At 43.5% G+C, this 26,217-nt stretch overlaps 1 protein-coding gene across 2 annotated transcripts; it reads right to left on the reverse strand.

Annotated features, from left to right (window-relative positions):
- On the reverse strand, positions 1-26,061 carry LOC112553528 (arrestin domain-containing protein 2-like). 2 transcript variants are annotated; one of them, XM_025220795.1, is made up of 7 exons: positions 23,954-26,061; positions 17,747-17,881; positions 7,226-7,467; positions 6,183-6,371; positions 2,740-2,916; positions 2,352-2,454; positions 1-2,080 (listed from the first exon to the last, which is right to left on the reverse strand). In XM_025220795.1, exons 1-7 carry the CDS (start codon positions 24,072-24,074, stop codon positions 1,827-1,829), a joined length of 1,221 nt encoding a protein of 406 aa, XP_025076580.1. In that variant the 5' UTR covers positions 24,075-26,061; the 3' UTR covers positions 1-1,826. The 2 variants fall into 2 exon arrangements, with proteins under 2 accessions (XP_025076580.1, XP_025076579.1); XM_025220794.1 differs by having other exon boundaries at positions 7,226-7,497; positions 23,954-26,059.
- Between the last annotated feature and the right edge of the window lie 156 nt (positions 26,062-26,217).

Here is a 26,217-nt window from a genome sequence, read left to right on the forward strand (position 1 = left end):
TCGTTGACGTAAAACAAAAAAACAAAAATAAACATGTAGTTTTGCGCTTGTGCTTAACGTCAACAAACCCAGATGGTGTTTGCCGTCTGTAGACTACTAGTGCATCTGTATTACCAGTCGTTGTTTTGGTTTTTTTTTAATGCTTTCGAGACAGCCTTGCCTGTTTGCACACACAGACTTTTGTGGAACAGCCTACATTCCTTGTTTTCAATGTCTTATATACGTGTAGATGAATCGAGACAGTTTACAGTGAATATCCTGACACATTGTATAGACAATACCGGAAAGGTCAAAGCGGGAAAGGTGAGATATTGTCTGATTACTATCTCAGTGTTCCTAGGATCTTTCATCAATTTTGTTAAGATAAAAAGGTTATTTTTATAAGCGAAAATCGCTTACAGTGAGTTTTGTTTTATACAGATTGATGATTTGTTGGTGCAGTGAAGTCCGCTTAGCTAAAATTATCTATTACACTAGCTTTTCTGTCATCCTTTCAGGGACAGTCTGATTACAGGGTTTAGTTTAACTTGTGCAAAAGTTATCTTCAAACTAATTTTCCTGGTGGCGACGTTAATATGCTTAATGCTGCTGTACTTCCTGAAGACTTTTGCTTCACTCTGTCTTCCCTCTCCCGTCCATCTCTACCGCCCTCTCTTCATCCTCACCTTTCCACATCACCTACAGTCGTACACACACACAGACAAGCACATGTCTGCACACAGGGGTATTATTCTTACTTCGGCATCAGAATGGGTTGCCATACATGTCATCAAGTGGACATGGACAGCCCCACAGTCACAGTCAAGGCTGTCCGATCCTCGCATTAAAAATGGCGATCGCGTATTTGCGTCAAACGTGTGTCCAAGTGCACGTGCACTCTGGAACAGAACCTCGTACACACAGACACTACAGTAGCCGTAACACTGTACATCGTATATAAAAGCCTGGTGGACATAAACCAGATCCTTTGACATCAACACTCTAGGTACTGAGCGAAAAGTCTGGGTCTAGGCTTAATAAGTTATACATAACTTATACATGTAAGAGCTATTGCTGGGTTCATCATGTGGCCGGCTTTGTCAGAGCTCAGAAGATAAACAAATGGGCGAATTTAGTAGTTTTTTAACGAACCGAAAATTAGAGGATCCCTTAAAATAAGTTGTAATTTATCTTCATGTCAAAGGCAGTAAGCCATTTTCAAGTGATGTCATGTGGTAGAAAGGACACGATTTTTAAACAGAACACCGCTAATTTCTTTTAACCCTCTTTTATTTTCAAATCGGGATCTTAATTTGTTCAAAGTTGGGATTTATTGATCATCAATGTGATGCAATCTATTTTCGCTTTTTATACGACAAAAGTGTGTAACCTTGTTTAGAGAGCATTCTTTAAAACCATGGATAACTCGAGTAATATTTGATTTTTCCTTTCCTTTGAATAACAAGGTATCCAGGCGCTCCAGGTGCGAACACTAATCACTCAAGGCGCAAATATGAAAATAGAATTTGTCCATTTTTTCCGAACCTTTCCTTTGGCCTGTAAGTAGTAGTTCGCGGTTTCATGTACACACGTTCGATGAACAGGTAACCACATTGTCCCCAATTTAAAAATGACAGGTGACAGGAGACTCACGGGCAAGTCACCCTGCACAGTCTGGATCACTGACGAGTCACTCTAGCCATTATCTCGCTCACTGACAAGTCACGCTTCATCAGATCACGCACACTTGCTGGTCACACTTGCGAGAGCTGGTGCTCACCACAGGTCACACGTAGGTCTCTCTCCACAGCAGGTTCCGCTTACGAAGATCCACGTGCACCGAGAGGTCACGCTTGAGAATCCCCGACTGCATCCGCTGCGTCTGTTCTGCACTCGCCCCCTCCCGGCTCCGACAGTCCCATGAGTTGTCTCCGCCTGACCCCGGGACTCTGGCGAAGTTTGAGGATCAAGAAGCGGTCCTTCCGAGAATCCCTCACCTCCTCGAAAAACTTGTACTTAGGCCGGAAGTCGCATTCGTCAAACACGTCCTTGGCAACAGCGCCATCTGCCGACTGGATACCATCCACCGTGGTAGAGCACTCTGCAATAAAAGAGGAAGAAAAGTCGATGAAACACACTGAGCAGCTTGGTGGTTGGTGGTTTGTACAACATCTGACTTTCTGATTATGCGCCTTGCGTTCATCTATCCATTCTACTCTCCTCCTCCCATCACGCCATTCACACGACGGTTTACCTCTCGTACTGGCATCCCGTAAAACACAATCAATCCCTTCTCGTACTGTTTTCTTTTGCTCGGACTGGTGAAGAGAGACGGCGAGAAATGTGACGAAGGAACCTGGAAGTACTCTCACCTTTGTAGGACCACCGTATTGGAATGATGCCTCGTTCTGGAATTGTAACTATAGTGACCGGCACAGCGGCGTACAAGACGGCGTCGGAAAAAGCTGCCTCCACCTGATGAGAAAGGAAAAGCAAAGGGAGTGGAATCACTTTAGGTAGACACAAACGATCAAGTCTCAGTATGTATACTACTCCCCATTCCGCTCCCATCAAACACTCAGATGCAGAAACTCCATTGACATCTAAATATTCATGGTTTCCAGGTGCATACGCAGGTGAGACGGAAGGCAGGCACGCGAGTGTATTCATATATGAGGCACTCACAATACAGACCAAAAACATCCTCTCTCACAATGACCTGACCCTTGTTATGACAATTAAAAAAAAAAACAAATTTACCGCTACGCAATAGCGGACGTCGATGACTCGGCACTTGGAAAGGCGAGATGGACACGTGGGGGGCACGCGCAGTGTGACGTCATGCCACTGCCGCCGCTGCCCAGGTTTGATGCAGTCGTGCAGCTTGACCTCCTGCAGCAGTAGGGCCCTGGTGAACGTCTCGCCATACGTCAGCAGCTGCACACAGCGCAATAAAACAACGGTCAGCAAACAGTGTATATACAGCAGTCGACAAACAACGGTCAGCTAACAGTATTCAGAAGTCCTTCCTGCCAAACGTCAACAAAGTGCTGAGTCAGAGGTCAACTATTACACAACGGATTTTATAAAATGCTACGTAAAGGTGGAGGATAAAGGTTTTTTTCCTAGTGGCTAGTTGCACATGAATGTAAAACTTAAAAACTGTTCTAAAGACGTTCTATCAACATGCCTGAGAGCGTTGCACACCCCCATGGATGGCAACGAAAGACCAGCTCTAATAATTTTATAAAATTGAAAACAAATTTAGTTTGAAAAGTTCTAAGTCTGTAGACTAGAGACCTAACACTGTAAATGCATGTTCTTGTGAGAATACGCGCGTTTTCTCTCTTCCTGACTAATAATTCTGAACGAGGAAGATTATAACTATCAACATGTGCGATGATTTCTATATGAGATCGTGGTGACTTGCTGAGAAATTGATATCGTTAATGTTTTTCTCCTCTGACATCGAAATTAGCATCAATGTCCGTTTTTCTACAGAAAGTAGCAATAGTGATGTCTGTTTTCACTTTGTAGGAGCGATGCACGTGAAAACTAGTCGTTGGGTCCCATGGGGTGGGAGCTCACCTTGACAGTGTTAATATTCTCACCTTTGGTGTCAAGGAGGGGCTAGACATTGTCACCGAGTCGTCTCCCAGATGTGTAAGGGGATGGGGAGAGGGGGGAGCTAACAGGAGAAGTAAGAAAAGAAATTGTCCGAAATTGAGTTTTTCTGTATGTTCTTGGTTTTCTCCGATATAAACATTGAACTGATAGTAGGGTATCGCTACACGACCAATCACAGCGCGGTAAATTACTTTTAGCAAAATCGGATGTTTATTAAAGGATTTGGGATGTTAGCTGTATAGTCTGTGCTAGCCATGAAGTTGCTGTCTCTATTCTCCTTGTTGTTCCTTCTCTTCAATCTCTCCTTTCTTTCTACATTTTCCACCCCGGAGCATCATCAGTAACCGATTGTCATTTTATTGGCGTTGATGAGGGGAAGAAAGACGGGAGCCATATGTATCAAGATGATTACAAAGTATGGATTAGAATACTAGAAGTTTACACCTGGCCAACAAATTGTGTCTTTAGTAGACAGGCGACTGTCACGTGCTGCCATGCGAGCAGGCCCTATACACGAGCGCTACTCACGGTGAAGACACGCAGGAGGCTCTGGGAGGATTTGCATGAAAAATCGTAGGCTTCTTTTCCTTTATTTTTTTAACTGTCTTTTTATTGCCAAAATCATTGAGTGCATTAAAAAGCGCCAGTCATATCGTGATGGGGATAATTTATGTGTGGGATTTCCGGTGACATGCAATATTTTATGTGAGTGCTAAAAGGCGAGACATTTTTTCATTGCGTGACATATCATAGATAAACGTCTGTTGTTCTTAACATATTCTTAACATAGTTTCTCGTGGAAATACGTTAATGAAAGAGCGTTTATATATATTTTAACCTACATATGTAAATCTTGCGGCTAAAGTTACATTCTAGAGTGATTTTGTAGTTGTGTACATCACACTAAACTATAAAAATGTCAGCCACCAGTTTAAGAAGAAAAATGTGGGTACAGTTGTAAAGAAGGGGCAGAAGGATATTCTGGTATGATTCCTTTCATGACAATATTTTTAATGTCTATTTAACATATTTTCTTCCACCTTCCAAAATATTTCATACTAGTCCAGAAAACTGCGGCGAAAAAAATTCCACGATGAAGAACTTCCGTGGAGTAGTTATGAAGATAAAACTAAGATAATGTAAGTTACGGAAGTGTTTCGTGGCTCTGTAGCAGGCGCAGATGGTGGTCAAGAACACTTTCCCAACACTCATACTGATAATCGAGGTCCCCGTCATGCATGCAGATCCCTATCACCTTGGATACAAACAGCTTTCTAAAGCTGCAGGTACCGACAGCAAGTAAAGCAAGCTCTGGAGCCGACTTCATGAAGCCGTTACAAAGACAGCCGGTCGATTCGACCATTTACCAATTCGACCAAGTCGAGTTGATCACGGAGCATGGCCATGAGTCGATTCGACCACCGAGTACAGAAATTACTGTCCAGTGTAATGAAACGTTTGCTGAATACAAAACGAACAGAATTTTTTCTTTACAGATTAGTCACGTGATATACGTAGGTCAGCCACCATTGCTATCAAGTGTGGCGCGTGGATACTTATGTGTGGAAGAGAAAACATTATTTACTCAGTTTAATTTACGCAACAGCAGAGCAGTGGGAACGCCCACAGTTGGACAACTCACGGCCATGAATTTTTAAATAAAAGGTAAAGCGTTAAAATATAAAGATGTTAGAATATGTTGAACATTCTGATTTATATGGACTTGGTCTCTCTCTCTCACACACACACAAATGCTGATTGCGATAAGACACCAATCTAAAGACCCCATGGGTGCCCCATCCCCGCCCACTCATTAGATGTCAAAAGACTTGGAACAATATCACGTGACTGACACTATGCCCTGGCCATCGTTAGGTATCAACAAATTTTATTGTGAAGGGGAAAAACAAATCGAGGCTTTCGGAGAGGGTGATGTTCAAAACTCAACCAGAAAGGGAGATAAGATACAAATCTGATAAAGCCGAAGATACAGAGAGTGAGTTACCTTTTCCTTTTCACACATGCACACTCACCCCAAACCCCTCATATATTTAATGTAACATACATAAACGCACGCGCAGTGCCCTCCCCACGAACACAATCACCACACATGTGTGGGGCATAGATTTCATTGTTAAGAATATTTGAGAAACATTCATTATAATTAAAAATATAAATCTGCTTCTATGAAAAAGGAAAGACTTGCATCAACAGTATTGTTAATCGTTCTTTCTTTCTCTCTCAACTATCCCTTTATCTGTCACTCCCCATCCATCTGCCATATAAATGGGACGATATGCAACTAGTTGTTAATCACCTTCAATCAATCTCACTAAGGGTAATTATCACGATAATATTAAATCCAACACGATAAAGCACGAACACAAAACAACCGTGCATAATATAGTAACATACAGGTTATGTGTAGGAAGATATACGAACACGAGCGAAGATCAACGAAGACAAACGAAGAAACAAGCACCATCCGAGCTCCCACCCGGAAGAACACGAATACGCACGACAGAAGGCAAGGTGATGTAGGAAGGAAGGTGGATGACAGCAGACACGTTGTTTACCTGTTTGAGCTGCAGACGACACGGACCTGACTTGCGCACGCTGTTGTTGCTGAGCTGCACGTCGGCCTTGATGTGCTCCCCCGGCACGTACGACCGCTTCATCACGGACAACGAGCACGACACACGCCCCGGCCTGCAGCACGTGGAGGAGAAGGCGCGCTCCGCGTGGTCCTCCAGCGCGTGACGGGGCTGCAGCAGGTCACAAACACCAGTTTACGTACAGTGAACACGTGACTAGGACCAGGGGATCCAGCTCGCCCTAGCGCGGGCCAGAGGATCCAGCTCGCCCTAGCGCGGGTCACGTTCGTTTGCAGCATTCATTAAGACTGATCTGCTGACTAGTTTAAACTAGTTTAGTTTCTAGGAGTAGTTACGGCAGTCGTAAATGGACTACCATGGATTAAAGTGATGTCCCTTCCTGTAGTAGCCTGTCATATAAACTAACAAGTGCTGAACGTTAGAAAAACATATTTTATAGATCACTTTTGTGTGAAAATGCAGCGTTCCGTTACAGATGTCCAAAAATACGAGGTTTTTATTTCCGGGCATCAAAACAGCGCAAGACCAGATCAGCCTTTCGTTGAATTCCCAAGTGGTACAATTTTGTTTCTAAACTTGTTCAACGGAAATATTATTGTCCCACAAATGTCCATAATCTCGAAATTCTGATACTTTTATTTCTAATCAGGGTAAACTAGCTGTGACTGCTGTAAAACTCTGCTGTAAACATCGATAACACTAATATTGCTTTTAATAATGTTCTTTAATGTCAATATATCTTATTATTCTGTAATGTGTCTTCCATAAACTGCATTCATATAAAGAGCATTCATGTAATAGTACTAAAATCTTTTGTGATTTTACAGACGAGTGTTGTCAAAGTTGCTAAAACAATATCAACAAATTATTTTCTAAAATTTCAAAAACTAAACATGAAGCTTTCTGAAGACCTATATAAACTTTATGTAACATTTTCCCAAGATTAATGATCGAAATCATTTTTTTAAAATATAAACTGTTATTTTGATATTCTCCACACTTACCGATGGGGTGCGCTTTTCCGCATCCCGTTTGGAATCTAGGTCCCTGAGCACGGTCACGTGACGCTGTGTCGTCATATCCGATCCGGAAGTCCTGGCCAATAGTCCGTGCACGGTGTAGCGCACACTAGCCTCCGGGCCTTCGAAGGAGCATGGGATCCCATCAGGCAGCTTGTACTGGAACGGGAACAGGTGGCGCCCTCTCTTGAGCACTTCCCTGCTTTCCCATCGACCCTCCTCTGTAACTGTACAGCCACAGCTGACGTCACAAGTCTCTGCATGTCATGGCGGCCAGCGGGACACACACAGACACAGAGAGCAAGCGGACGGACGTAGTCAGTACAATGAAAGTGTGCATATTCATCAATAACAACTTTAGTTTAAAAGAAGACAGAAATACAAAAATAGTAGGAAAAAAGAAGGAAAAACTAGACCAAAGAAAAAATTGAAAGAACAAAAACCGAATGAAAAAAATAGAAAACGCTTGAAAACAGGTCAGAAAAACAGACAGAAAGAAAAACAGAAAAAGAAGATATAGAAGCAGAATTACAGGTATGAAAGAAAGAAGGCAAGAAAAAAAAACCTCTACGCATACTGAAAAGGGGTAGGTCCGTAGTCTACACCCACCCCCTATTCTAGATTTATCCTTCTGACCACAATCTGTCTGAAAGGGGTTCGTAAAGGACCTATCTCAGCTGTCTCATGCCGTTTCCATGTCATCATACATGTATTATTCAGTTTACAGGATTGTTTCCAAGATATCGTACATGTATTATCATGTTTACATGAATGGTTCATTGCAATCTTCTAAACCAAAATGTCAGAAATGGAAGAAGACCAGCCATGTACAGGGACAAATGTAGTGCTAGAGCAGAGGCCAAAACACCGGATGTACGTCACGTTGGTGAACCGTCGGGCAAACAGTCTGGCCGGTGTAATGGGCAATAAACTGACTTTAACATCTGGATCACGCACTCAATTATTAATGTCTTTATGGACTCGTGTCTCTTTCCGATACGTTATTGCTCAGACCATTAGGAGAGAGAGACGGAGCGAAAGATAAAAGTAGAAACAGTGTGGTAGAGAAATAGTGCAAATGGTCTTAAAGGAAAGTTTTTGGGAAAAAATATACAAGTCAGAAACTAAAGATGCGTGTAGGTGGATGGAAGGAAACACGGGTGGAGGGGAAGTAGCACCCAGTTTAAATAGCAACCACAAGGATCACGTGACAGCAATTACAATAATGAGAACGTCGATGTGTCTCCCGCGTGCAAACTCCCAAGAGCTGGCAAAGGCCCAATATAACGAGTGCTTTTATTGCCCTGGACAAATCACAAACTTCCCCATCACACTAAGGTTACATCACATATACCACACCACACTAAACTTATATCACAAATCCCATCTCACACTAAATAAAACAATTTTTAACAATACACTTTTCTCCTACAGGACAACTTTAAGCTTATTTGACTACTTTATTTGTTTTTATAAAGTGTTTCCATTAAAGTGGTTTACGGACAAGATTTTGGTGTAAAACCAGATTTCTGAAAAAAGCGTTTTAGCAACCTGCTCAGTGTACAGCTGCCAGCTCCAAAAAGAAATAGTTGTCCCAAGGAGAGATCCGAACTGAGGAACAGTTCCTCATCAACGCGCATGTCACCATCTTTGCGTAACATTTTCGTAACTGTGACCAGAACACGCGCAAAGTTCTATTAAATATTAAGAGGAGCAAACATTCTTGTGCCATTAAAACACCAGCGACATCATACGAGTATTTTCTTATATTTCCTTCTTCCTTTTCTTCTTTCATTTTTTTAAAATTTTTGTTTTTGTGTTGCTGTGTGTGTGTTTTAACAGACCAGAAGACAAGAGACATTCCTTCTTCGTCCCTGACTGCGAGGGTACAGCTTGCGATAACAAAAATAGAAAAGTCCAGAAGGCTGAAGAAAGCCATTAATCTGGAGAAAGGTCGTGGCACTGACACCACAGTAACACACTGGCCAGCGTATTGATCTCAGCAACACAGGCAACCGCCATCTTCCACACTGTCCTCCGCGGGCAACTGGCTGAGAGACAAACACACAGCGCAGCCTGCAAGTGGCAGTCGACGCTCAACATTTACTCGTCGACTCACGATGATGATAATAACAATAACGACGACGACGATGATGATTTGCTCTTAAAAGTTTCTGCTGATTGCAATGATGATCTACATTACATGAATATAAAGACTGTGCGGCATACAACCTACAACTTGTTGTCAGGATGATGATGATGATGATGATGATGATGATGATCTGTCTGATGATGGTTTTTATAATCTATTTTCTGTTTGATGGTGATGGCTTTTATGATCTTCAATTTTCTGTCAAATGTTAATGATGATGATAATTGATTCGTCCAATGGGAAGATATGGTATGTAATCCACACACACAAATAGTTATTGACCAAATAGAATATAAGGATTAATGTAATGAAGGTATAATGTATAATGTTGTATATTACATCTGCCGATAAGCTTCGGTGAAAATGTCTTCTACAATTTATTACCATTAGATAAGATATACATGTAGTGAGCAATGTACTGATTGCAGTATTCAAAACAAGTCATGTAAGCCTATTGACAAAACAAGATGTGCAGTTCATTGATTGGTTCACTGAGAATATATGATGTGATAGCTATTGATTGGTCCTGTGAAAATATGCGAAGCAGAATCCATTAATTCGCCCTCTGTAAATATATGATGTATCGTCGCACGGGGGCGCAGCGCAGTTTATTTGCATCCAGCACTCAGAGAAAGAAGTTAAAAATCATTCTTGTCCATAATGTTGCTCGTTGCACAACAAACAGATCCTCCTCCTCATCATCATCATCATCATCATCATCATCATCACTTCCGTGGATAAGTTCATTGTAGATATTACCACCAAGTCTTGTCAACATGCTAGTTTGTCCTCCTTGACTTTGATGTCATCAATGAAGCCTTTAGCATCAGTTGTTAGTCTTTTCAGCAGCACTCTCCATCCCGTCCAGCGCCCATGCTTGTCCAAGACGTCCAGCAAGATCAGTAAGTTCTTGCATCCTTGCCTCCTAACTTATCTACGTCATCAGCAAACAGGAAGCTGATGAGTGGTCTGCAGCCAGTGCAGGCTGAACCCTCTTGTAGTGCATCTCGTGATCAATAAAATACTTGTTTGTGGCTCCTGTCTCAACAAATCTCTCCCACTGTGTATCTATTGAAAAACTCGCCTCGGAACGTCCGCGAACCGCCGGCAGTGGCCAACATGTCGGACACAAAGACTGGCGGTCACGTGACCTGCTCGGCTTGGCGTGCGCGGACAGACCTGGATTATTTAACTCCTTCTTCATCTTTCTTAGCTGCTCCGCTGATCAGGCGATCGAACTCTTGGCATTTGCGAGCGCCGCAGGGAAAGCTGTCGAGACCCTGCGTGAAGTTAGCGGACCTCGGACAGGTCGTTGAAGAGTTCACTCCCTTGAGCTGCGGGTGTGGCGCTGCTGTAGTCTGCCGCCATGTTTGTGGTCGTCCGGTCGGGGTGGAGAGGGGACTTATATTTGAGTGTGCCTGCACAGTGATGCAATGGGTTGGACATGGTTTGGAAACAAGGTTTTGTCTGCAACTGAGGGTTTTTTTTTTTTAAATAATGAAAAGTATTTCGCAGGAAATGAAAACTCTCCCTGATGCCTGCATGTGTTTGTCTTTATAAACACAATTTTGTGGCCTTGTGAACATACACACCTTTCTGTCCCATATATACATATACACACATATACAAATGCGCATATCTATATAGAGAGAGATTTACACAGTTTGATGTACTCCTTACACGCGCTCACCACAGAGAGAGAGAGAAAGGTAAAGAAACAGCAGAGGAAAATCGAAAATGTCAATTCTCGCACCGCAATAACTTGAGGAAGCCCGAGCAGCACCAAGAAAAACAGTTTGCAATGCACGTAAAAGTGCAATCTTCCAAAAAAAATGGAGCGCTGCCTCTAAGAGTGCAGTTCGTCTTGCGTGAGTGGCACGCGTAATCGTCTGGGGTCGGTGGGGTGAGACAACCTTGGGCAGGAGAAGAAGAGGTAGGAACAGAGATTTGTTTTCACTGCTGGCAGTAAAGGCAGCAACATATCACTGAGAGCAGCAGTCTTGCTGAGTACAACTCGGTCACTCATTGAGATTGTGCACGTGGACAGGCATGCCCCAGCACTTGCACCTAAACACACTGAGTGACACGTCTCGCATGAATGTAGTTGTTTTAGACTTTAGTAGGAAAGTGTTTCCACCTTGAGGTGATTTTGAACTATAGGGGAAGAGGGAGGATGGGGAGGAAACCGAAGTACCGGAAGAAAATCCCCGACGTCCAGCCATGCAAACAGGTGTCACCACAACGAGATCTGAACCCAGGGCCTCTGACTTCAGTGGTGACGAGCGAGTATCTCACCACCCCGGGCACCATATCGATCATAAACGATTTGCTTACAGCGTGAAAAGGCAACAGGAGGTATAAATATTAAAATATAAAGGCGCAGATGCAATCCTCAGAAACTAAAAGGGAGCAAAAAAGATACAAAACTGGGAAAAACAGATTTTAATACACTCTGTCTATCAAATGTTTGCTTTTTATTTTATTTACATAAAGATGCGATATGACTCAAAATGCTCTTACACATCTCAATGCCGCCGAAAAATTAAAAAAAAACCCTCGTCAACAGCTGTCAGAAACAGCAGGCGGATTGTTTCACGCACCATTGGACACATTATTTAATCTCTATATTTTATTTCCCAAGCGCATTGTCCATAGAGCTCAATATCACAGACGGGAGCAACAATCGATCAATCAATCAATCGGTCATTTCTGTCTGGCTGGCACGTGAGGCGACAGCAAGGGACCTCCGTCAGGTTTAGTCTGCTGCTGCTCTGAGAGCTGTCTCAAGTGATAGACCTCTGCTCGAGGTTCTTCTCGACGGTTCGCCTCCATGCCTCTTTGTGCCTCCCTCTGTTCCTCTTTCCCCGCGGTCCTATGTCTTCGGCATAGTCAAGATCCTCAAAGTCTGTGGTTTAAGTCCTTCCCCGAATGACATGGCGCATCAATGGCCAGTGAGAACAGCATCAGTAACATGATGCACCACTGCTTGACGCCCGTATCCCCTCTTAAAGGTTTTGTCAGCTGGTTGTTGTAGAAAGCCTGACACTTGAAGTTTTCATACATAGACTTGATGACTCTGATGACTAGTATCTGTGGGATGCATGGTGATGTATAATCTTCGCAGAGAGGCAAGATGTAGGCTGTCAAATGCTTTCTCAAAGTCGATAAAGGCCACATCGACTGTTCCACTCCTGTAGTTGTTCCAGGACCTGTCGTAGCACAAAGATGTGGTCAATACATGATCGTTCTGTTGAAAGCCGGCTTATTCTTGTCGGAGTATGGAGTCTGATGCTGTTTTAATGTGCTGCAAACTTTGCTGGGTATAACCATGCGATGGCTCTTCAGCTATTGCAGTCACCAAAGTCTCCTTTTGTCGGTATTTTGACTATAACACCTTTCCTCCAGTCGACTGGGATTTCTTCACAGTCCCAAATCTCCTGGAGGATACGGGTGTCTATTCTTCTGTTTTCACTAATCAGAAACGTACACCGTCCCACTCCTGTCGTCTTCCATTCTTCGTTTTGCGAATGACTTCCTTAATTTCTCATTCTGTACTGAGGCCGGTATTGATATAGAGGTCTTCTTCTTCTTCTGCGATTTCGGGTAGGACTGTTTGTGATAATCTTAGTGTCTGGAGTAAAGTCCTACATTCCAGCAACTAACCCGCATATGTTGTTTGGGCGTCAGGAAACTCACTCTCTGGCTGGAGACTCCTTTTGGATGTGATCCCTCCCGTCGTAGGTCCAGGTCTGCTTCACTTCTACCAGATGAAGTTGTTTCTCTAGCTGTCGTTTTCCCTAGCATAAAGGGGTTTTACGTGATAGGGTTGCTAGCCACGAAACCCTCCTCCTTTTTCATTCGGGCTTGGGATCGGCAATGGCAATAAAAGAGGAGATAATTTATTGGATTTTCTGTGAATACGAATGTCGTTTGTTCACACACGCATGTGCGTCATGCGCTGTGATGGTTAGTGCAAGGCAGTGAGATAAGACTTCACACATTCTATGCTCATGTATCTCAATGCTTTGAGTAAGCCATCTGGTTCGAGCCCTAGGGAAGTGCCGAGGGTGTCTAGTCATCAGATAACATTCTACCTGTTCGCGACATGCTCAGCAGTGTAGGCCAGGTGGTCAAACGGCTATCATTATTCTCTTGACTCTGATCAGTAGACATTACCACCAACTGCCACCATCTATCCCGGGTATCTGTCCTTCTCTGTTCAGTTCATCCCGCTTCTTCTTTCTGTTACCTTACTTCCCTTTTATGCTCTCTGTCTTTGTAATCAACGACGTAATGTCAACAGTACTGTTGATTTTTTTTTTAAAGACAGCCTCCTGCTTCGTTGCCATGGAAATCATGTCATTGATACAGACCTTGTAGTCAATGGTTAATGTTAAGGAAAAACTGTGTGACTCGACGAACTTCAGGAGGCGGTTTTACTCTCCAGAGAATCGACACGCTGACAGGATACAGTTCTGTCGATATTCAATGGAGGATGGAAACACTCCTGTCGATATCTAGTGATGAATGGAAAGTTTCCACGCGGCAACAAACGACAAAGCAGCCACGATTAGCATCTGATTAATGTACCGTGCAGCAAAGGCTACCCCACAACCCATGCACCCGACAGGCGCGAAATAACGGACCAATCACAGTCGCTGACGTCATCAAACAGCCAATTCATGCGCAACTGTCTTGTTCTCGGAGGTTTTACAGTTAGCCCGGAAAAAGTCAATGGAGGAAATGATATAATGGCAGGTGCTTGCCACAACTGCCTCTACGAGTCTTTGATTGGCGCCGTAATTTGTGGTACTTAACCCTTCAAGAACACTGCAAACGAGAGAAAAATGACTGCAACCTCGACACCTCTTATCTTCGGTTGCAAGCAGAAGACATTTTGTGCTGGCATTATGTCCTTTATACTTTAACACAAAAATTACGCACGCGCGCGCGCACACACACACACACACAGAGGCATAAATACCTGTATCCGCACACAAACAAATAACTACGAACTTCACGTATTTACTAGCTAGTTTTTTATGTACATCGAGAGCCAGCCTTTATATATTAGTTCTGAACAGCAACGACAAAACAAAGTCCACTTGGATATACAGTCGTTATGGATGATCAAGGGATGCTGGATTAATCACGTTTATCTTTTTCAACAACGACTGAGAAAGCTTTGTTGTGCTTACAAAATGCAGAAACGATGACACTGACAGATTATTTGTTGCGCGTGATGGTTATTTTTAAACTTGTCCTCTAAGATAAAAGATGAAGGGACCCTAACGGAATACTTGTTGGGGCAGTGAATGGTTCACTGTGTCTATTGCACGGCATGCGCAAACTGGAGCCCAGCCCTCTACCTTCCCCTTCACACTGACTGCAGTGATTTGAAGAAACAAATACTGGCCATAATTACTTTTTAAAACAAGAAATGCTGGACACATTTACCTTTAGAACACCAAATACTGGTCATAGATACTTTTTAGAACATTAGGTGCTACCTGCGGGCACTTTTTAGAACAATAAATGTTGGCGAGGGGTACTTTTTTTTAGAATACCAAATATTGGGCACAGGTCATTTTTATAACATCAAGTAACACAAAATATTGGCTACGGGTATTTTCTAGAACACCAGAGACTGACTACAGGTACTTTCTAGAACACCAAATACTGGCCAGGGGTACTTTGTAGAACAGCAGATACTGGACACTCTACTCTCTCTCTCTCAGCATTGTCTCTATCTACTCTCTATACTGATTCTCTCATCACTCTCTCTCTCACTACTCTCTCTACTTCCTCCCTCTACTGACTCCACTCTTACTATTATATCTCTCTACTCTGTCTACTGATTCTCTTTTCTCTCTTACCCTTCTCTCTCTACTCTCTCTATTATCTTTATTCTCTCTCTACTCTCCACTCTTTCTCACCCCTTTCTGTCTCTACTCTCTCTCTCTGATGATTCTCTCTACTCTTTCTACTGCCTCTCTCTATTCTCTCTACTACACCTGTATACTCTCTACTGACTCTCACCACCGTCTCTCTTTATTCTCTCTCCCTCTCTCTAATCTATACTATCTCTCTCTACTCACTCTCTACTATTTCTTTCTACTCTGTATTGTATTTTTCTAGTTCTACCCTTCCCCCACCCAATGACCAACATTCTCGTTCATTCAGCCCGCCTGTACAAACATCTTAATCAACATGTCAGTTGATCAGCTGATTCGCTTTTCTTTTTTTTTTTCTCCCTGCCTTTACCCAGGTCACAAGTAAGTATTCCGTGACAAAAAGCAAATCAAAATTGATTTAAAATAATTTATATATATATATATATTCGTATAAGGGACTCTCTCCTATAAATATATATAAAAATGTAAATACATAATTGTCTTTCCCCTCATCTCAGATGCTGAACACGATGTGTGAACAAGGATTCTCACCTCATTAACCACAGCAAATCAAACATGCACATGCACATCTAGCAAACATGAAGCGTTTTTATGTTGTGGAGCCACGAGAACTTTCGAACATCATTACGACAACGCCTTACGCGCGAGAGAGAGAGAGAGCGAGAGAGAGCGAGAGAGAGAGCGAGAGAGAGAGGAAAGGAGAGAGGAAGAGAAACAAGTCTCCGCTAGTTGCAGATCGTAGTTACGCGCGTGTTTGCGTATCGACCCGCCCGGCAAAAACATGCACAAGAAAATATCTGAGGGGCAGCCCACAGTCGGTGGGGAGGCAGATGGGGAGGAAGGGGGAGAAAGATGCAAGGAGCAGCGGATCGATACCAAGTGCGATAACTCCTTTACAGGGGGCCAGCAACCCACACGATGTGAAGCCCTGGCCCGCCGCACAGGGGGAGGGGGGAGAAGGAAAGGGGGGACAGAAACGGGGCCTAGGCGAATCCAGCAAAGACTGTCTAAGGTAAGTCTGTCAAAGGTTACAGAACCATCGACTCACCTTAACCAATGCCGCCCGCTTCCCTGCCCACACCTACAAGGAGTCCAGACCTGTAATGGCTTGTGTGAGTGTTGTTATAGACATCAACCAACATTGTATGAGTGTTGTTGTTAGAGAGTTGTTATTCTGTCAGAATGCAAGTATGTGAGAAGTATTTTGACCGATCCATTGGGTCGGACTGTCCATACAAACGTAACGCCCCAGCAAGGTCTATCAAGGATGTAATCTTTCTTGAGATCAATTAAATGTTTCCATCAAAGGATGTTGTATATGCTTTGTCACTCAGTTATCTGATATGGAGAGTGGTGTTCCGTCGCCTAACATGCTCGAGGGAATCGTTTTGCTTTTCTGCTTTAGTTGTTGTGATTTAAGTGCCTTCTGATGGCGTCCTTGACATTGTGTTGTGTTTACTTGCCTATGGCTTTTTCATTTTGTGATTTCTCCATGACAATTTCTTGGTTTGTACAAGTCTTCACCGCGATGGACCGTTACATCACTGTCAGACAGGTACATGCTTTCACATTTTAACGCAATTCTCTGCTTGGTGGTCATCTGAATTGCAGCAATCTATTGACGGCTTTATCTCCACTCTTGATTATTAATGGATCTTTTCTTCTTTTGTAAAATGATCCATCAATATATTGGTTTAAAAATAGGAAGAGATCTTAAGAACAACAAATCTGGCATTCCATTAACTTATTTAGCTTGTGACCCTTGTGACCTGCGACTTTCACACACTAAAAATGCTCATCCGCAGGATTACATGGGAAACATAATGGATCAGCGTGATCATTGTATACCTCATTATAAAAGTTATATCGTGTCTAACTCAAAAAATACCGTGTATAGGGCAATAGTCAGGCTTATGGCTAAATGTCAAACAGAGAGTTTCTGTTGCACCTTCACTCCTGTAGAGATCACATATCTGCTTGATGGAGGTGTCTGATGAAAAATGCTTGACATATTGGTGTGTGACGATGTTCATGTTGAGAATCTGATGGTACAGGTGGATGGCTGCTGTGATGGCCTTTTCTTTTTTTTTATTTATTTTTTTAACAATAACCTGTGTTTTCCGGTTGATGCCCAGTCATCTGCAGGCTGTCAGCGATCAGCCTGCTCGCGTACCAGATCAAAGGGCAGCGGAGGAGGGTGAGGAAGAGAGGTGTAGTGAACTCTGCGGTGTTATCGGCCGTCATCCGTCTTTCTCTCTCTCTCACACGCACAGGTTACCTTCTAAATGACAGAGTTGCCAACATTTACATTAGAGCTTGTCATCACTTTCGATTTTTCAAGTGCGAAAGATAAAAACAAGAGAGAGATAAGTTGAACAAAGACGCGTAGACACGTGACGACTAAGAAGAAAGAAATAAAGAAAGATAAAGGTCACTTACCTTTTCCCCACAAACAGAAACGGTCGTCGAAGTAGATCTCTTCTTTCTCGTGCTCGATCTCAGTTCTACGGACACCTTCATTCACGTACTCCCGCCACTTCGCGCGCGCGGCGCCCCGGAAGCGAAGCTCGACACCTGCGCAATGAAACGTTGCGTTAAACAATGATGATGAAAAGCTATTTAATGTAAATGTAGATATATCAATGTGTGGAGATTTATATAACATGCCTATAAATTAGAGAACATAAATATGTAAAGATATTAGATAACATCAATGTGTGAACATCTAGATACCATGTCTATAAATGCACATAACATCAATGTGTATAAAGAAAACAATATATAAGTGTGTACATACAGGTCACGTGTGTGGATGTAGATGATGTGCATGTAAGAGTGCATCAGCAAGTCATATAACCAAAGAGGAGGATTTCAAAGCTAACTCGCCGACAAAAAAGGAAAACAAAGTGAAGTATAAGGGACGTAATTACTGATCCGTTTCACTTCAAGTGACAGAACTCTCGCTTGATGTGCTCTCTCCTGTTCTGTTAAGTGTAAAAGATCAACAATTAGTGAACCTCGATAATTATCAGGCGATCGGCTGCAATGGTGTTAGATCGCCGCTCCTCCACCCTCCCAGTTTCTAGCTACTTCTAGTAGGAAGCAAGAATCTGGGGCCTCAGCCACCTCTACACTTCTAGTTCACCGTGACAATGATTTCTTTTCCTCTCTCTCTCTCTGCTATACAGGGTGACTCGGTGCATTCATGGTTTTACACACTGACTACAAGGAAGACAAAATGTAGCTCCAAGGTTGTTGGAGGGGGAGGAGGTGAAGGGGGGTCTGACTCGTAGCCTAGAAGTTCTGACCAACTTGAAACAATCTGTAAAGGTCGCAGCTATTCTGGATTATTAATTAAGGTAAAGTGAAAGGCTAATTATTTCAATATTTTAGTCGATGATGATGATGAGGAGGAGGAGGAGGAGAGAGGAGGATGATAACGACTCTGGCTGTCCCCGCTATTTTCAAAACAGAATCACATATGGTTGTGGGTGGGGGAAACAATAATTAACAAATTATACAGATTTTCTCGGACCCTGCGGCTACTCGACATGCAAGACCATGGAGCTCTGTTTGTGTCTGCCGCCCGATGCCCCCCTTTCCCCTTCCCTCTGCAACATCAGCCTCCACCACGACACGGATTAATAGCTGCTAATACACCTCGGTGCTCTGATGACAGGAGCCAAGGATATCATTTCACAAAGTCCCTTCGTACTGATGGCAACAAAGTATACGGTTACGGTTGGTCGCCAGCATGGCCATTGGAAATTTCCCCTACCACCCCGATCACCCCACGCACCGCACGGTTGAGGACTGCAGCATCCATGCACGCATCCTCGCGCATGCAATTTCGCTCGAATCAACGATGAAGCAAGAGGGACTGAATCACCTGCGCGTGCTGCGGCTGACGACTGATGAGCACGTCAAGGTCAGGGACGAGAGAGAGAGAGAGAGGGAGTGAGAGAGAGACAGTGAGAGGGAGTGAGAGAGAGAGAGACTGTGAGAGGGAGTGAGAGAGAGAGAGGGAGCGAACTGCCGTCCGTCTGTGGAAATTCCTGACACTTGGCCAACGGCCATACTGTCTGCACTCTTTTGTTCCGGCGGCAATCCACATATACAGCCAAATTATGGATAGGAGTTAAGCTTCTCACTTTACGGGCTCCTGTTCCCTGAGCGCCGGTCTTTCTGGTTTTTTTGTTTTTATAGATGCTTATATTTAATGTTATAATTGAGGTATCATGTAATGTCTGATGTATTATGTAACAGTAACATTGGAGGACAATTTCTTGAATAGGATTAATAAAGATGTTTTGTATTCCGTAAAAAAAAAAATCCAAGCAGACATCACCCTCCCCTTTTGTTCCTGCGCCAGGTTCGATCCCCTGGGCCGACCTGCAGGATTGAGTGGAGTCATGAGATTCAGGGGGCGTCGATGCTAAGGTTGGTGGGTTTGCTGCTCATCGAAAGTCGCAGCCGCCGCAAACCTCAACTATCTCTTGCAGCACTCAGGAGGAATATTTGTAGGTCCTGGCTAAAATGTAGATGTTGGCTAAAGCTAAGTCTCGGCTAAATGTAGGTGGGTGATAAATCTGGGTGTTGGCAGAGAAGATATTGGCTAAATTCTAATTTTTTAATAGTCAGGTCTCTGCTAATGTGGTATTACCGCCCCTTGATTTAATTTTTTTTCAACTTCTATTTTCTTAATCATGATCAGAACACTTCATCTGACAGGCGCATGGTGTTTACTCCTGTCACTAAAACAATAACATGTTGTCATCCGCTTTTAAACTTTGGTGCACCAAAACCGTTTTCAGTGGGACTACTCCTAAACACAGTTCACTTGTAACCTCTTTCTCTCCCCTCTCTCTCTTTATATATCTCCTCATTATTTTGTCATGCCGATATCCTTTTGTGATTACTATCTCGCTCATTTTTCAATGTTACTGTGTGTCTTCTCTGTCTTTTGAACTTCATCCTCATCACTGCTCCTTTTCTGTTCCTTCGTGTACTATATACTGACCAAGGTTTGAGTCAAGCATTGAGCGCATGTTCCAATATAAATTTCACATTTAGTATTAGTATAGCTCTTGGCTAAATCTGAAGTTAAATAAAGTTAAATAAAGTTATTTAAGATCAGGAATGTCACCACAAAGTTTAGCTATTCCAGTGTGTCTTGTGTTTGCCATCTTTAAGTGAGACATGTTAGGGATGTTCTAGTACAAATAAAAGATTGGAAATGTTTAGTTATGTTAATTCAATTATAAGTGTTCTCTTTCTTAGATTTGTTACAAATATAATGTTTTCAGTTAGATTTTTATTTATATTACAAATGTAGAAACATTTTCGTTAATCTAAACATTCTGTATTGGGTTACAAAAATCTTCCTCTTTTTAGTTATAAAGAGTCCGTCTATTTAAAACAAGACACCATCCTTCAATGTCAATTTGATTAGAAATAAGATGTCAACAAGTAATCGGTAAGATTACAAAAAACTTTAGGAAAATACGCGGAGGATTTTTTTTGATAGAGGCTAAACAAGAAACATTTCTTTCTGTTAAAATGAATTAAAACTTGAAATTAAATTATCACACATTAGGAGCTGTAAGTAGGAGGACTACATACACTAGTGCTGACATATGTTTTATGAACTAAACTTATAATCACTAAGAACACTGTCTGTGGCTCTTCACCAGCTGTTCGGTGTTCGAAGCCTACACGCAACCTCCACACAAGATTGATGCTCATGCGAACCTCAGGAAAGATGGATGCCATGGAACAGTTCGATACTAGTCTTCGTGACAGGATTGTAGGTGAGTGGCCTTCGTGTCTACAGGTGGCTAGAGAGTTCGATTTAAATGTTTCTCGTTTGAAAATGAGTTGAAAGGCAGTTTAACCGGACGTTAATTATTCAAAACTTGACTTAAATAATCGATGTTTGTGATAGAAATATTAAGTCTGAGAAATGTTTTTAAAAGTTAAAAAAGGTGTCAAAGGTAAACAAGACGTTTATCTTACTAGTAAACAACAGTGTTATATTTTAATCTATTTGTCAAAGGCAGGATTCTTAGAAAAACGAAATCCCTGTATTGTAATTTTTGCTTAAGATGGACATATCCTATCTGCTTCATTCAACCGTTTTCAATGTCGTGAAAAATGTGCGTTAAGCCCGCTCACACACCTTTGCCTGTCCCTTGTGCCCTCTGGCCCCAGCTCGAGCAGCAACTCGCGACACACCGTTTGTGACACTGTAAGATGGAGAGACTTTCCCTTAATGTAGCAGATGTTTATCATAAGAATAAATCTGGAGAAGGAGCCAGTCATTTGCCAGACCCCTTCCTCCCTACCCCCAGGCCCGCGAGACAGAAACACTCGCAAGAACCAACATCGATCGCAAAAAGCCTGACCCTGAGAGATGCGGCAGTGCAGACGACAAAAGCAGCTGGATAGTCTTCTCCATGGTATTCATTAATTCCTTATTCTGCTTCCCCTTTCTACGCCTATTTTTTCATGGTGTGGGAAGCTTTTAAATAAGAAGTATCAGTCAAGTACCTTCCTTGGCAGTCCTCCTTTCTCTCTCTGTACGCCCAAATATTGTCTACTTAATTGTTGTCGTCTAATCAGGAGTTATTCATTGAGGAGTATGGAGAAAATGACATGTTACACAACTAACAGTTCACCCATACACCTTTTCCTTTACAAAGCACACACACACACAGAGAGATAATACTTTCTTTTCCTCGAAGCAAGTTCAGCAATCTCCACTAAATGAAATGTAGAGCTTGAGACGTTGACAACTGTCGGCCTGAATGACATTATCATATCTGCGCCTTATTGCTGACAATCATTTTTGTTGTAATTGCATTCATGGGCTTCTTAACCCCATGCATCCTCCAAAGATCAGAAAATTGGCTCCCGTCCCTCAACAAATAACAATAAGCTTGTTGATACCCTACTGTCAATCAAAAACCTGGAAAGAGAACTTCAAATATACACATTACTCTGAGTATTGAAAAGATACATATATTTCACCGTTCATCATTTTGTCTTTTAAAAGATCTCACTGAGCAGTTTTTCGGAAGAGATAAGGAAAATTTCGAAAAAAAAACTGAAATCGCATAGTTGTGAAAATAATAGCAACAAAACCAGATTTCTTTTGATAGTGTTTGTGAGAGAAGGAGTGTGTGTGTGATGGGAGGAGGAGGGAGAACGCTAAAGCTCGGTTCGAGATTAAAGAGGCATCCAGACCCGCATAATTATACTGCATTATCATTGTGTATGAAAAAAGCTGAAATAGACACATGAAAAGTATTACAGTTCTCAATGAATAGTTCGTATCGAACCACAAGTTATCTTTTATACACACCCGTACAAACACAGAAACAGTAACTGGTATACGGACAAGAACAAGAGGTAGTTGTCCACCCTTTGACTGACCGGGTGTTTTGGAGCGATGACCGGTGGTTAGGGACAAAGTCTTCTCCCATTTTTTTAAAATACATAGAAAATCTTGCATGAAACACCAGCCATGAAAGCCATCTACAAAAATTTGACCCATTGGGTCTCAGACTCTATTCCTTATTTCCTACAGCTCGCTCAATTTTTTCTGAAAATGAACGGAAGAAAATATACCGAAAAAGTAACGGAGAAGGGAAGAAGCAAAAAAAAAAAAAAAAAAAAAAAAAAAAAAAAAAAAAAAAGAAGAAGAAGAAATAAAAAAGAAAAAAGAAAAGCCTTCTAACTGCCCACGCAAGCTGGGACACAGCTCCTACTCCTGAGGTTCAGGCTCTTTTCCGTAATCCGCTTTGCGGTGGAGGAGTGGGCAGTCGTCCCTGTTGTGAGCGGATTGTTTTGTCGCGACCGAAACAATATTCTTCTGACTCTGGCCACGCCCTACCTGAGTGCTTTTGATGTCGGTGCACTGGCAGGCCGCCGCTTGATGCGGTTCTTGTATCCTCTATCCTGTCACTTCGTGCCTGTTAAGAGTCCCTCCCTGCAGCTTACTCCCCACCCCCTCTCCCATTCCAAACACGCATACGCGGTATAACGAACGAACATCACTTCTTTCCATCCTCTCCCTCACCCCACTCTTTCATAGCATCTCGGTGAGAGTGGTCCATCTGCTCTAAGGGCTCGCCAGCAGGACGTCAGCACACAAGCACTGCCACACGTGGCCAACCGTTTCCGTGGCAACCAAGCTTGGATACGGTGGTTCGGTCTGTTGATCCGGTGTTTTATTGCTGGTGTTGTTTGACAATGCATGTTTCTTGTGTCTGGTTGGTTGTTTTTAAAATGTTTCGCTGGTGTAAACGAGAACTCAAAGTTCGTCAGAAAAGAAACACGGCGAAACGACCTTCCCGTGAGCGAGAGAAAAGAATCGATGATTTGAGATGTGAAGCAGGGTCTGGCGGGAGCATGCATGACACAGATACAGTGACAGTGACACCACAAGCGATCACGTACGTTCGACTACTAATAGAAGCATTTCTGCTGACACATTGTCGATCTCTCTCTCTCTAACGCGCACTCTCTCTCTCTCTCACATCCACACACATATTCACACACGCTCACACTTTTTCTCATTGTTGCTCACCGCTGCAACCTGTGTCCTGCCTGTCAACAGACGCGCGCATCACGATGGACACTTACCTGCGATGGTGACCGCCGTGGACAAGTGGACGACCAGCGCCCCGCGAATGCGATCCCCGGAGTAGAAAACCAAGTCCTGGTGCTCCAGGTTCAGTTCTATGGAAGCCGTGGGCGCCGCCATCTTGGCTGTATGGCCCTTACGGGCGTCTCCCTCGCACAAGCCCTTGCCCCGGCAGCTAGTCCTCCCACGGGAGCCCCACCCCCCGCCCCACACACCACTTCAGCACCCGCCGGGTTCAGCTGCACAGGACACACCACTGGCAGGCCTCCTCTCGCCGCGCGGCGCCCCTGCCGCTGCCGCTACCGCTACCTGCACCATCACAAATCACTGGCACTCCCGCCCGCGCTCAGATCACACCGCGCGGTCCCCCCTGTCAGTCGTCACCTCGGCTTGCGACGCTGCCATTCCCGTTGTGATGTGCATCAACACGCTCAGTGCCACGATCGACCCGGCTCGAGCCTGGCAGTGGGGAGCGAGGAAGTCGAGGAGATAAATAAAGGAAAGGAGGGGGAGAAAATACGAGGTGCCAGGAGTGGCTGGCGTCAGGTACGGACGGGCAGACACAGGCACAGCTCACCCCCGTCCTTTTTCCCCCATTTTCCCAAAGTCCTGTCGATGACGTGTACGTTCTATGCTGCCCCCATCGCTGCAGCGTGGACAGCGCTTTATCTCCCTTGAGCGTGTGGTCGCTGTTGTGATGTCGCCGGGATAGCAGCTGTCGTTGTCGTCGTCAGCGCCGAGCCGGCAACGCTTCCCCACAACGCCGGCGACACGAGCGCGGGGTGGTTGTTACAGCAGCAGCAGCAGCAGCAACAGCAGCAGCAGCGGCGGCGGCGGGCGATGGGTGGGGTGAGTGCAGCAACCTCGCAGCGGCCGCACAGCCAGCGCATGAAGCAGCGAGTCTGGCACTCGACCGGTCTTGTCGCCTGGCGGCCTCGCTTTTCCGTTTCGCTTGCCCCACACCCCACCCTTCGCGGTCTTGCGTCAGCCGTGCTGCACTGACGCTACGGCGCTGCTGGCGATGCGTGACTGTGCTGGAAACGGTTAGTCGTAACCCCCTCGTGACGTCACAATCACTCGTAGAAATGGATTCTAAATTACTACTATTACAACTACAACGATATTACCGCAACAAAAATGGCCGTTCAAACGAATGTTTCGACGAGATGCTGCCCGTCAGAACAAAGTGAAACTCCTGTAGTATCGGCATGCGTGAAATGGTTCATGTAAACTTTCTGATTAAATGTGCTTCCGAGTAACGGTTGTCATGGTCCGACGGCACAGCACGTGTTGAATAACTGTTCTTGAGCAGTTTCCTCTTACAGTCTGTTTACATGCATGCAAGCTTTTACTCAGGGGAGAAGTATGAGAGAGAGGGTGTGAAAATGGTACTGACTGAACCAGACAAAGTCGGCACCCTTAGACCGTTTCACTGGCGATGAAAAATAAAGTGGATTGAGTAGTGGAGGCTGACGTCCCTTCCGACCGGCAAGTTAGCCACCGCCACTGGCAAGATCGATTGGCGAAGATGCCGTGCTGACAATGAGGCAAGGCCAGCCTCATCCACATGTACCAAGGCCACAGCGGGTGTGCACAGCCACCACCGCTGGTGAAACTGGCGAAAGGCATCAACAGAATAACGTGGTCTTTGGTTATCAACAGTTGCGTCTACTCTCTCATCTGCTCTGCTTGAACAGCAAGTCTGGAGACAATACACGACCAGCACATCGCAATGCGAGCAGCGAGCGAACGAAAAAAAGAAATATAGATATATAGAGAAAAAAACTTTGCTTCAGAGTTAATTAGGAGATGTAAAATAAAATTATGACTTGATAATTACGTGTGGCACTCACCCAAAAAAAAAAAAAGACAATGAGATTAAATAAAATAAAACACCATTTTATCAATTAGGATCAATTATCAAAATTGTAATCAATTATTATTATCATCAAAAGTGAATGTGTCCAGTGTGTACTATACAACAACAACAACAACAACAACAACAACAGAATCCAATCTGGTCCCTAACTAAACTAATCATTTTATTACATTAACAAAGACTACAGCGACATCACACGATTTCTACTCATGTCTCGGTTCAGCCAGTTCATAACGCATAAGCAACGTGGTCAGAAATCAGCCCGGTCTTGCTACTAAAACCATTTTTTACTTATTGATTTATTCCTAATTTTGTTTAATGCTGCTTTTTACATTCTAGCACATTATTTATATTGATTTGATTATGTACTGTACATTCCAGCAC

The sequence above is a fragment of the Pomacea canaliculata genome, linkage group LG13 (assembly GCF_003073045.1).
Source record: "Pomacea canaliculata isolate SZHN2017 linkage group LG13, ASM307304v1, whole genome shotgun sequence".
NCBI lineage: Eukaryota > Metazoa > Mollusca > Gastropoda > Architaenioglossa > Ampullariidae > Pomacea > Pomacea canaliculata.

What these genes read in the sequence shown, in the direction of transcription:
- LOC112553528 (XM_025220794.1), bottom strand. Translation starts at nt 24,074, where the DNA reads ATGGCGGCGCCCACGGCTTCCATAGAACTGAACCTGGAGCACCAGGAC. An exon ending in CGGAAAAGCGCACCCCATCG is followed by an intron (nt 6,372 to 7,225) that starts GTAAGTGTGGAG and finishes GACCTGCTGCAG; the next exon opens with CCCCGTCACGCGCTGGAGGA. An exon ending in AATACGGTGGTCCTACAAAG is followed by an intron (nt 2,081 to 2,351) that starts GTGAGAGTACTT and finishes CTTTTATTGCAG; the next exon opens with AGTGCTCTACCACGGTGGAT.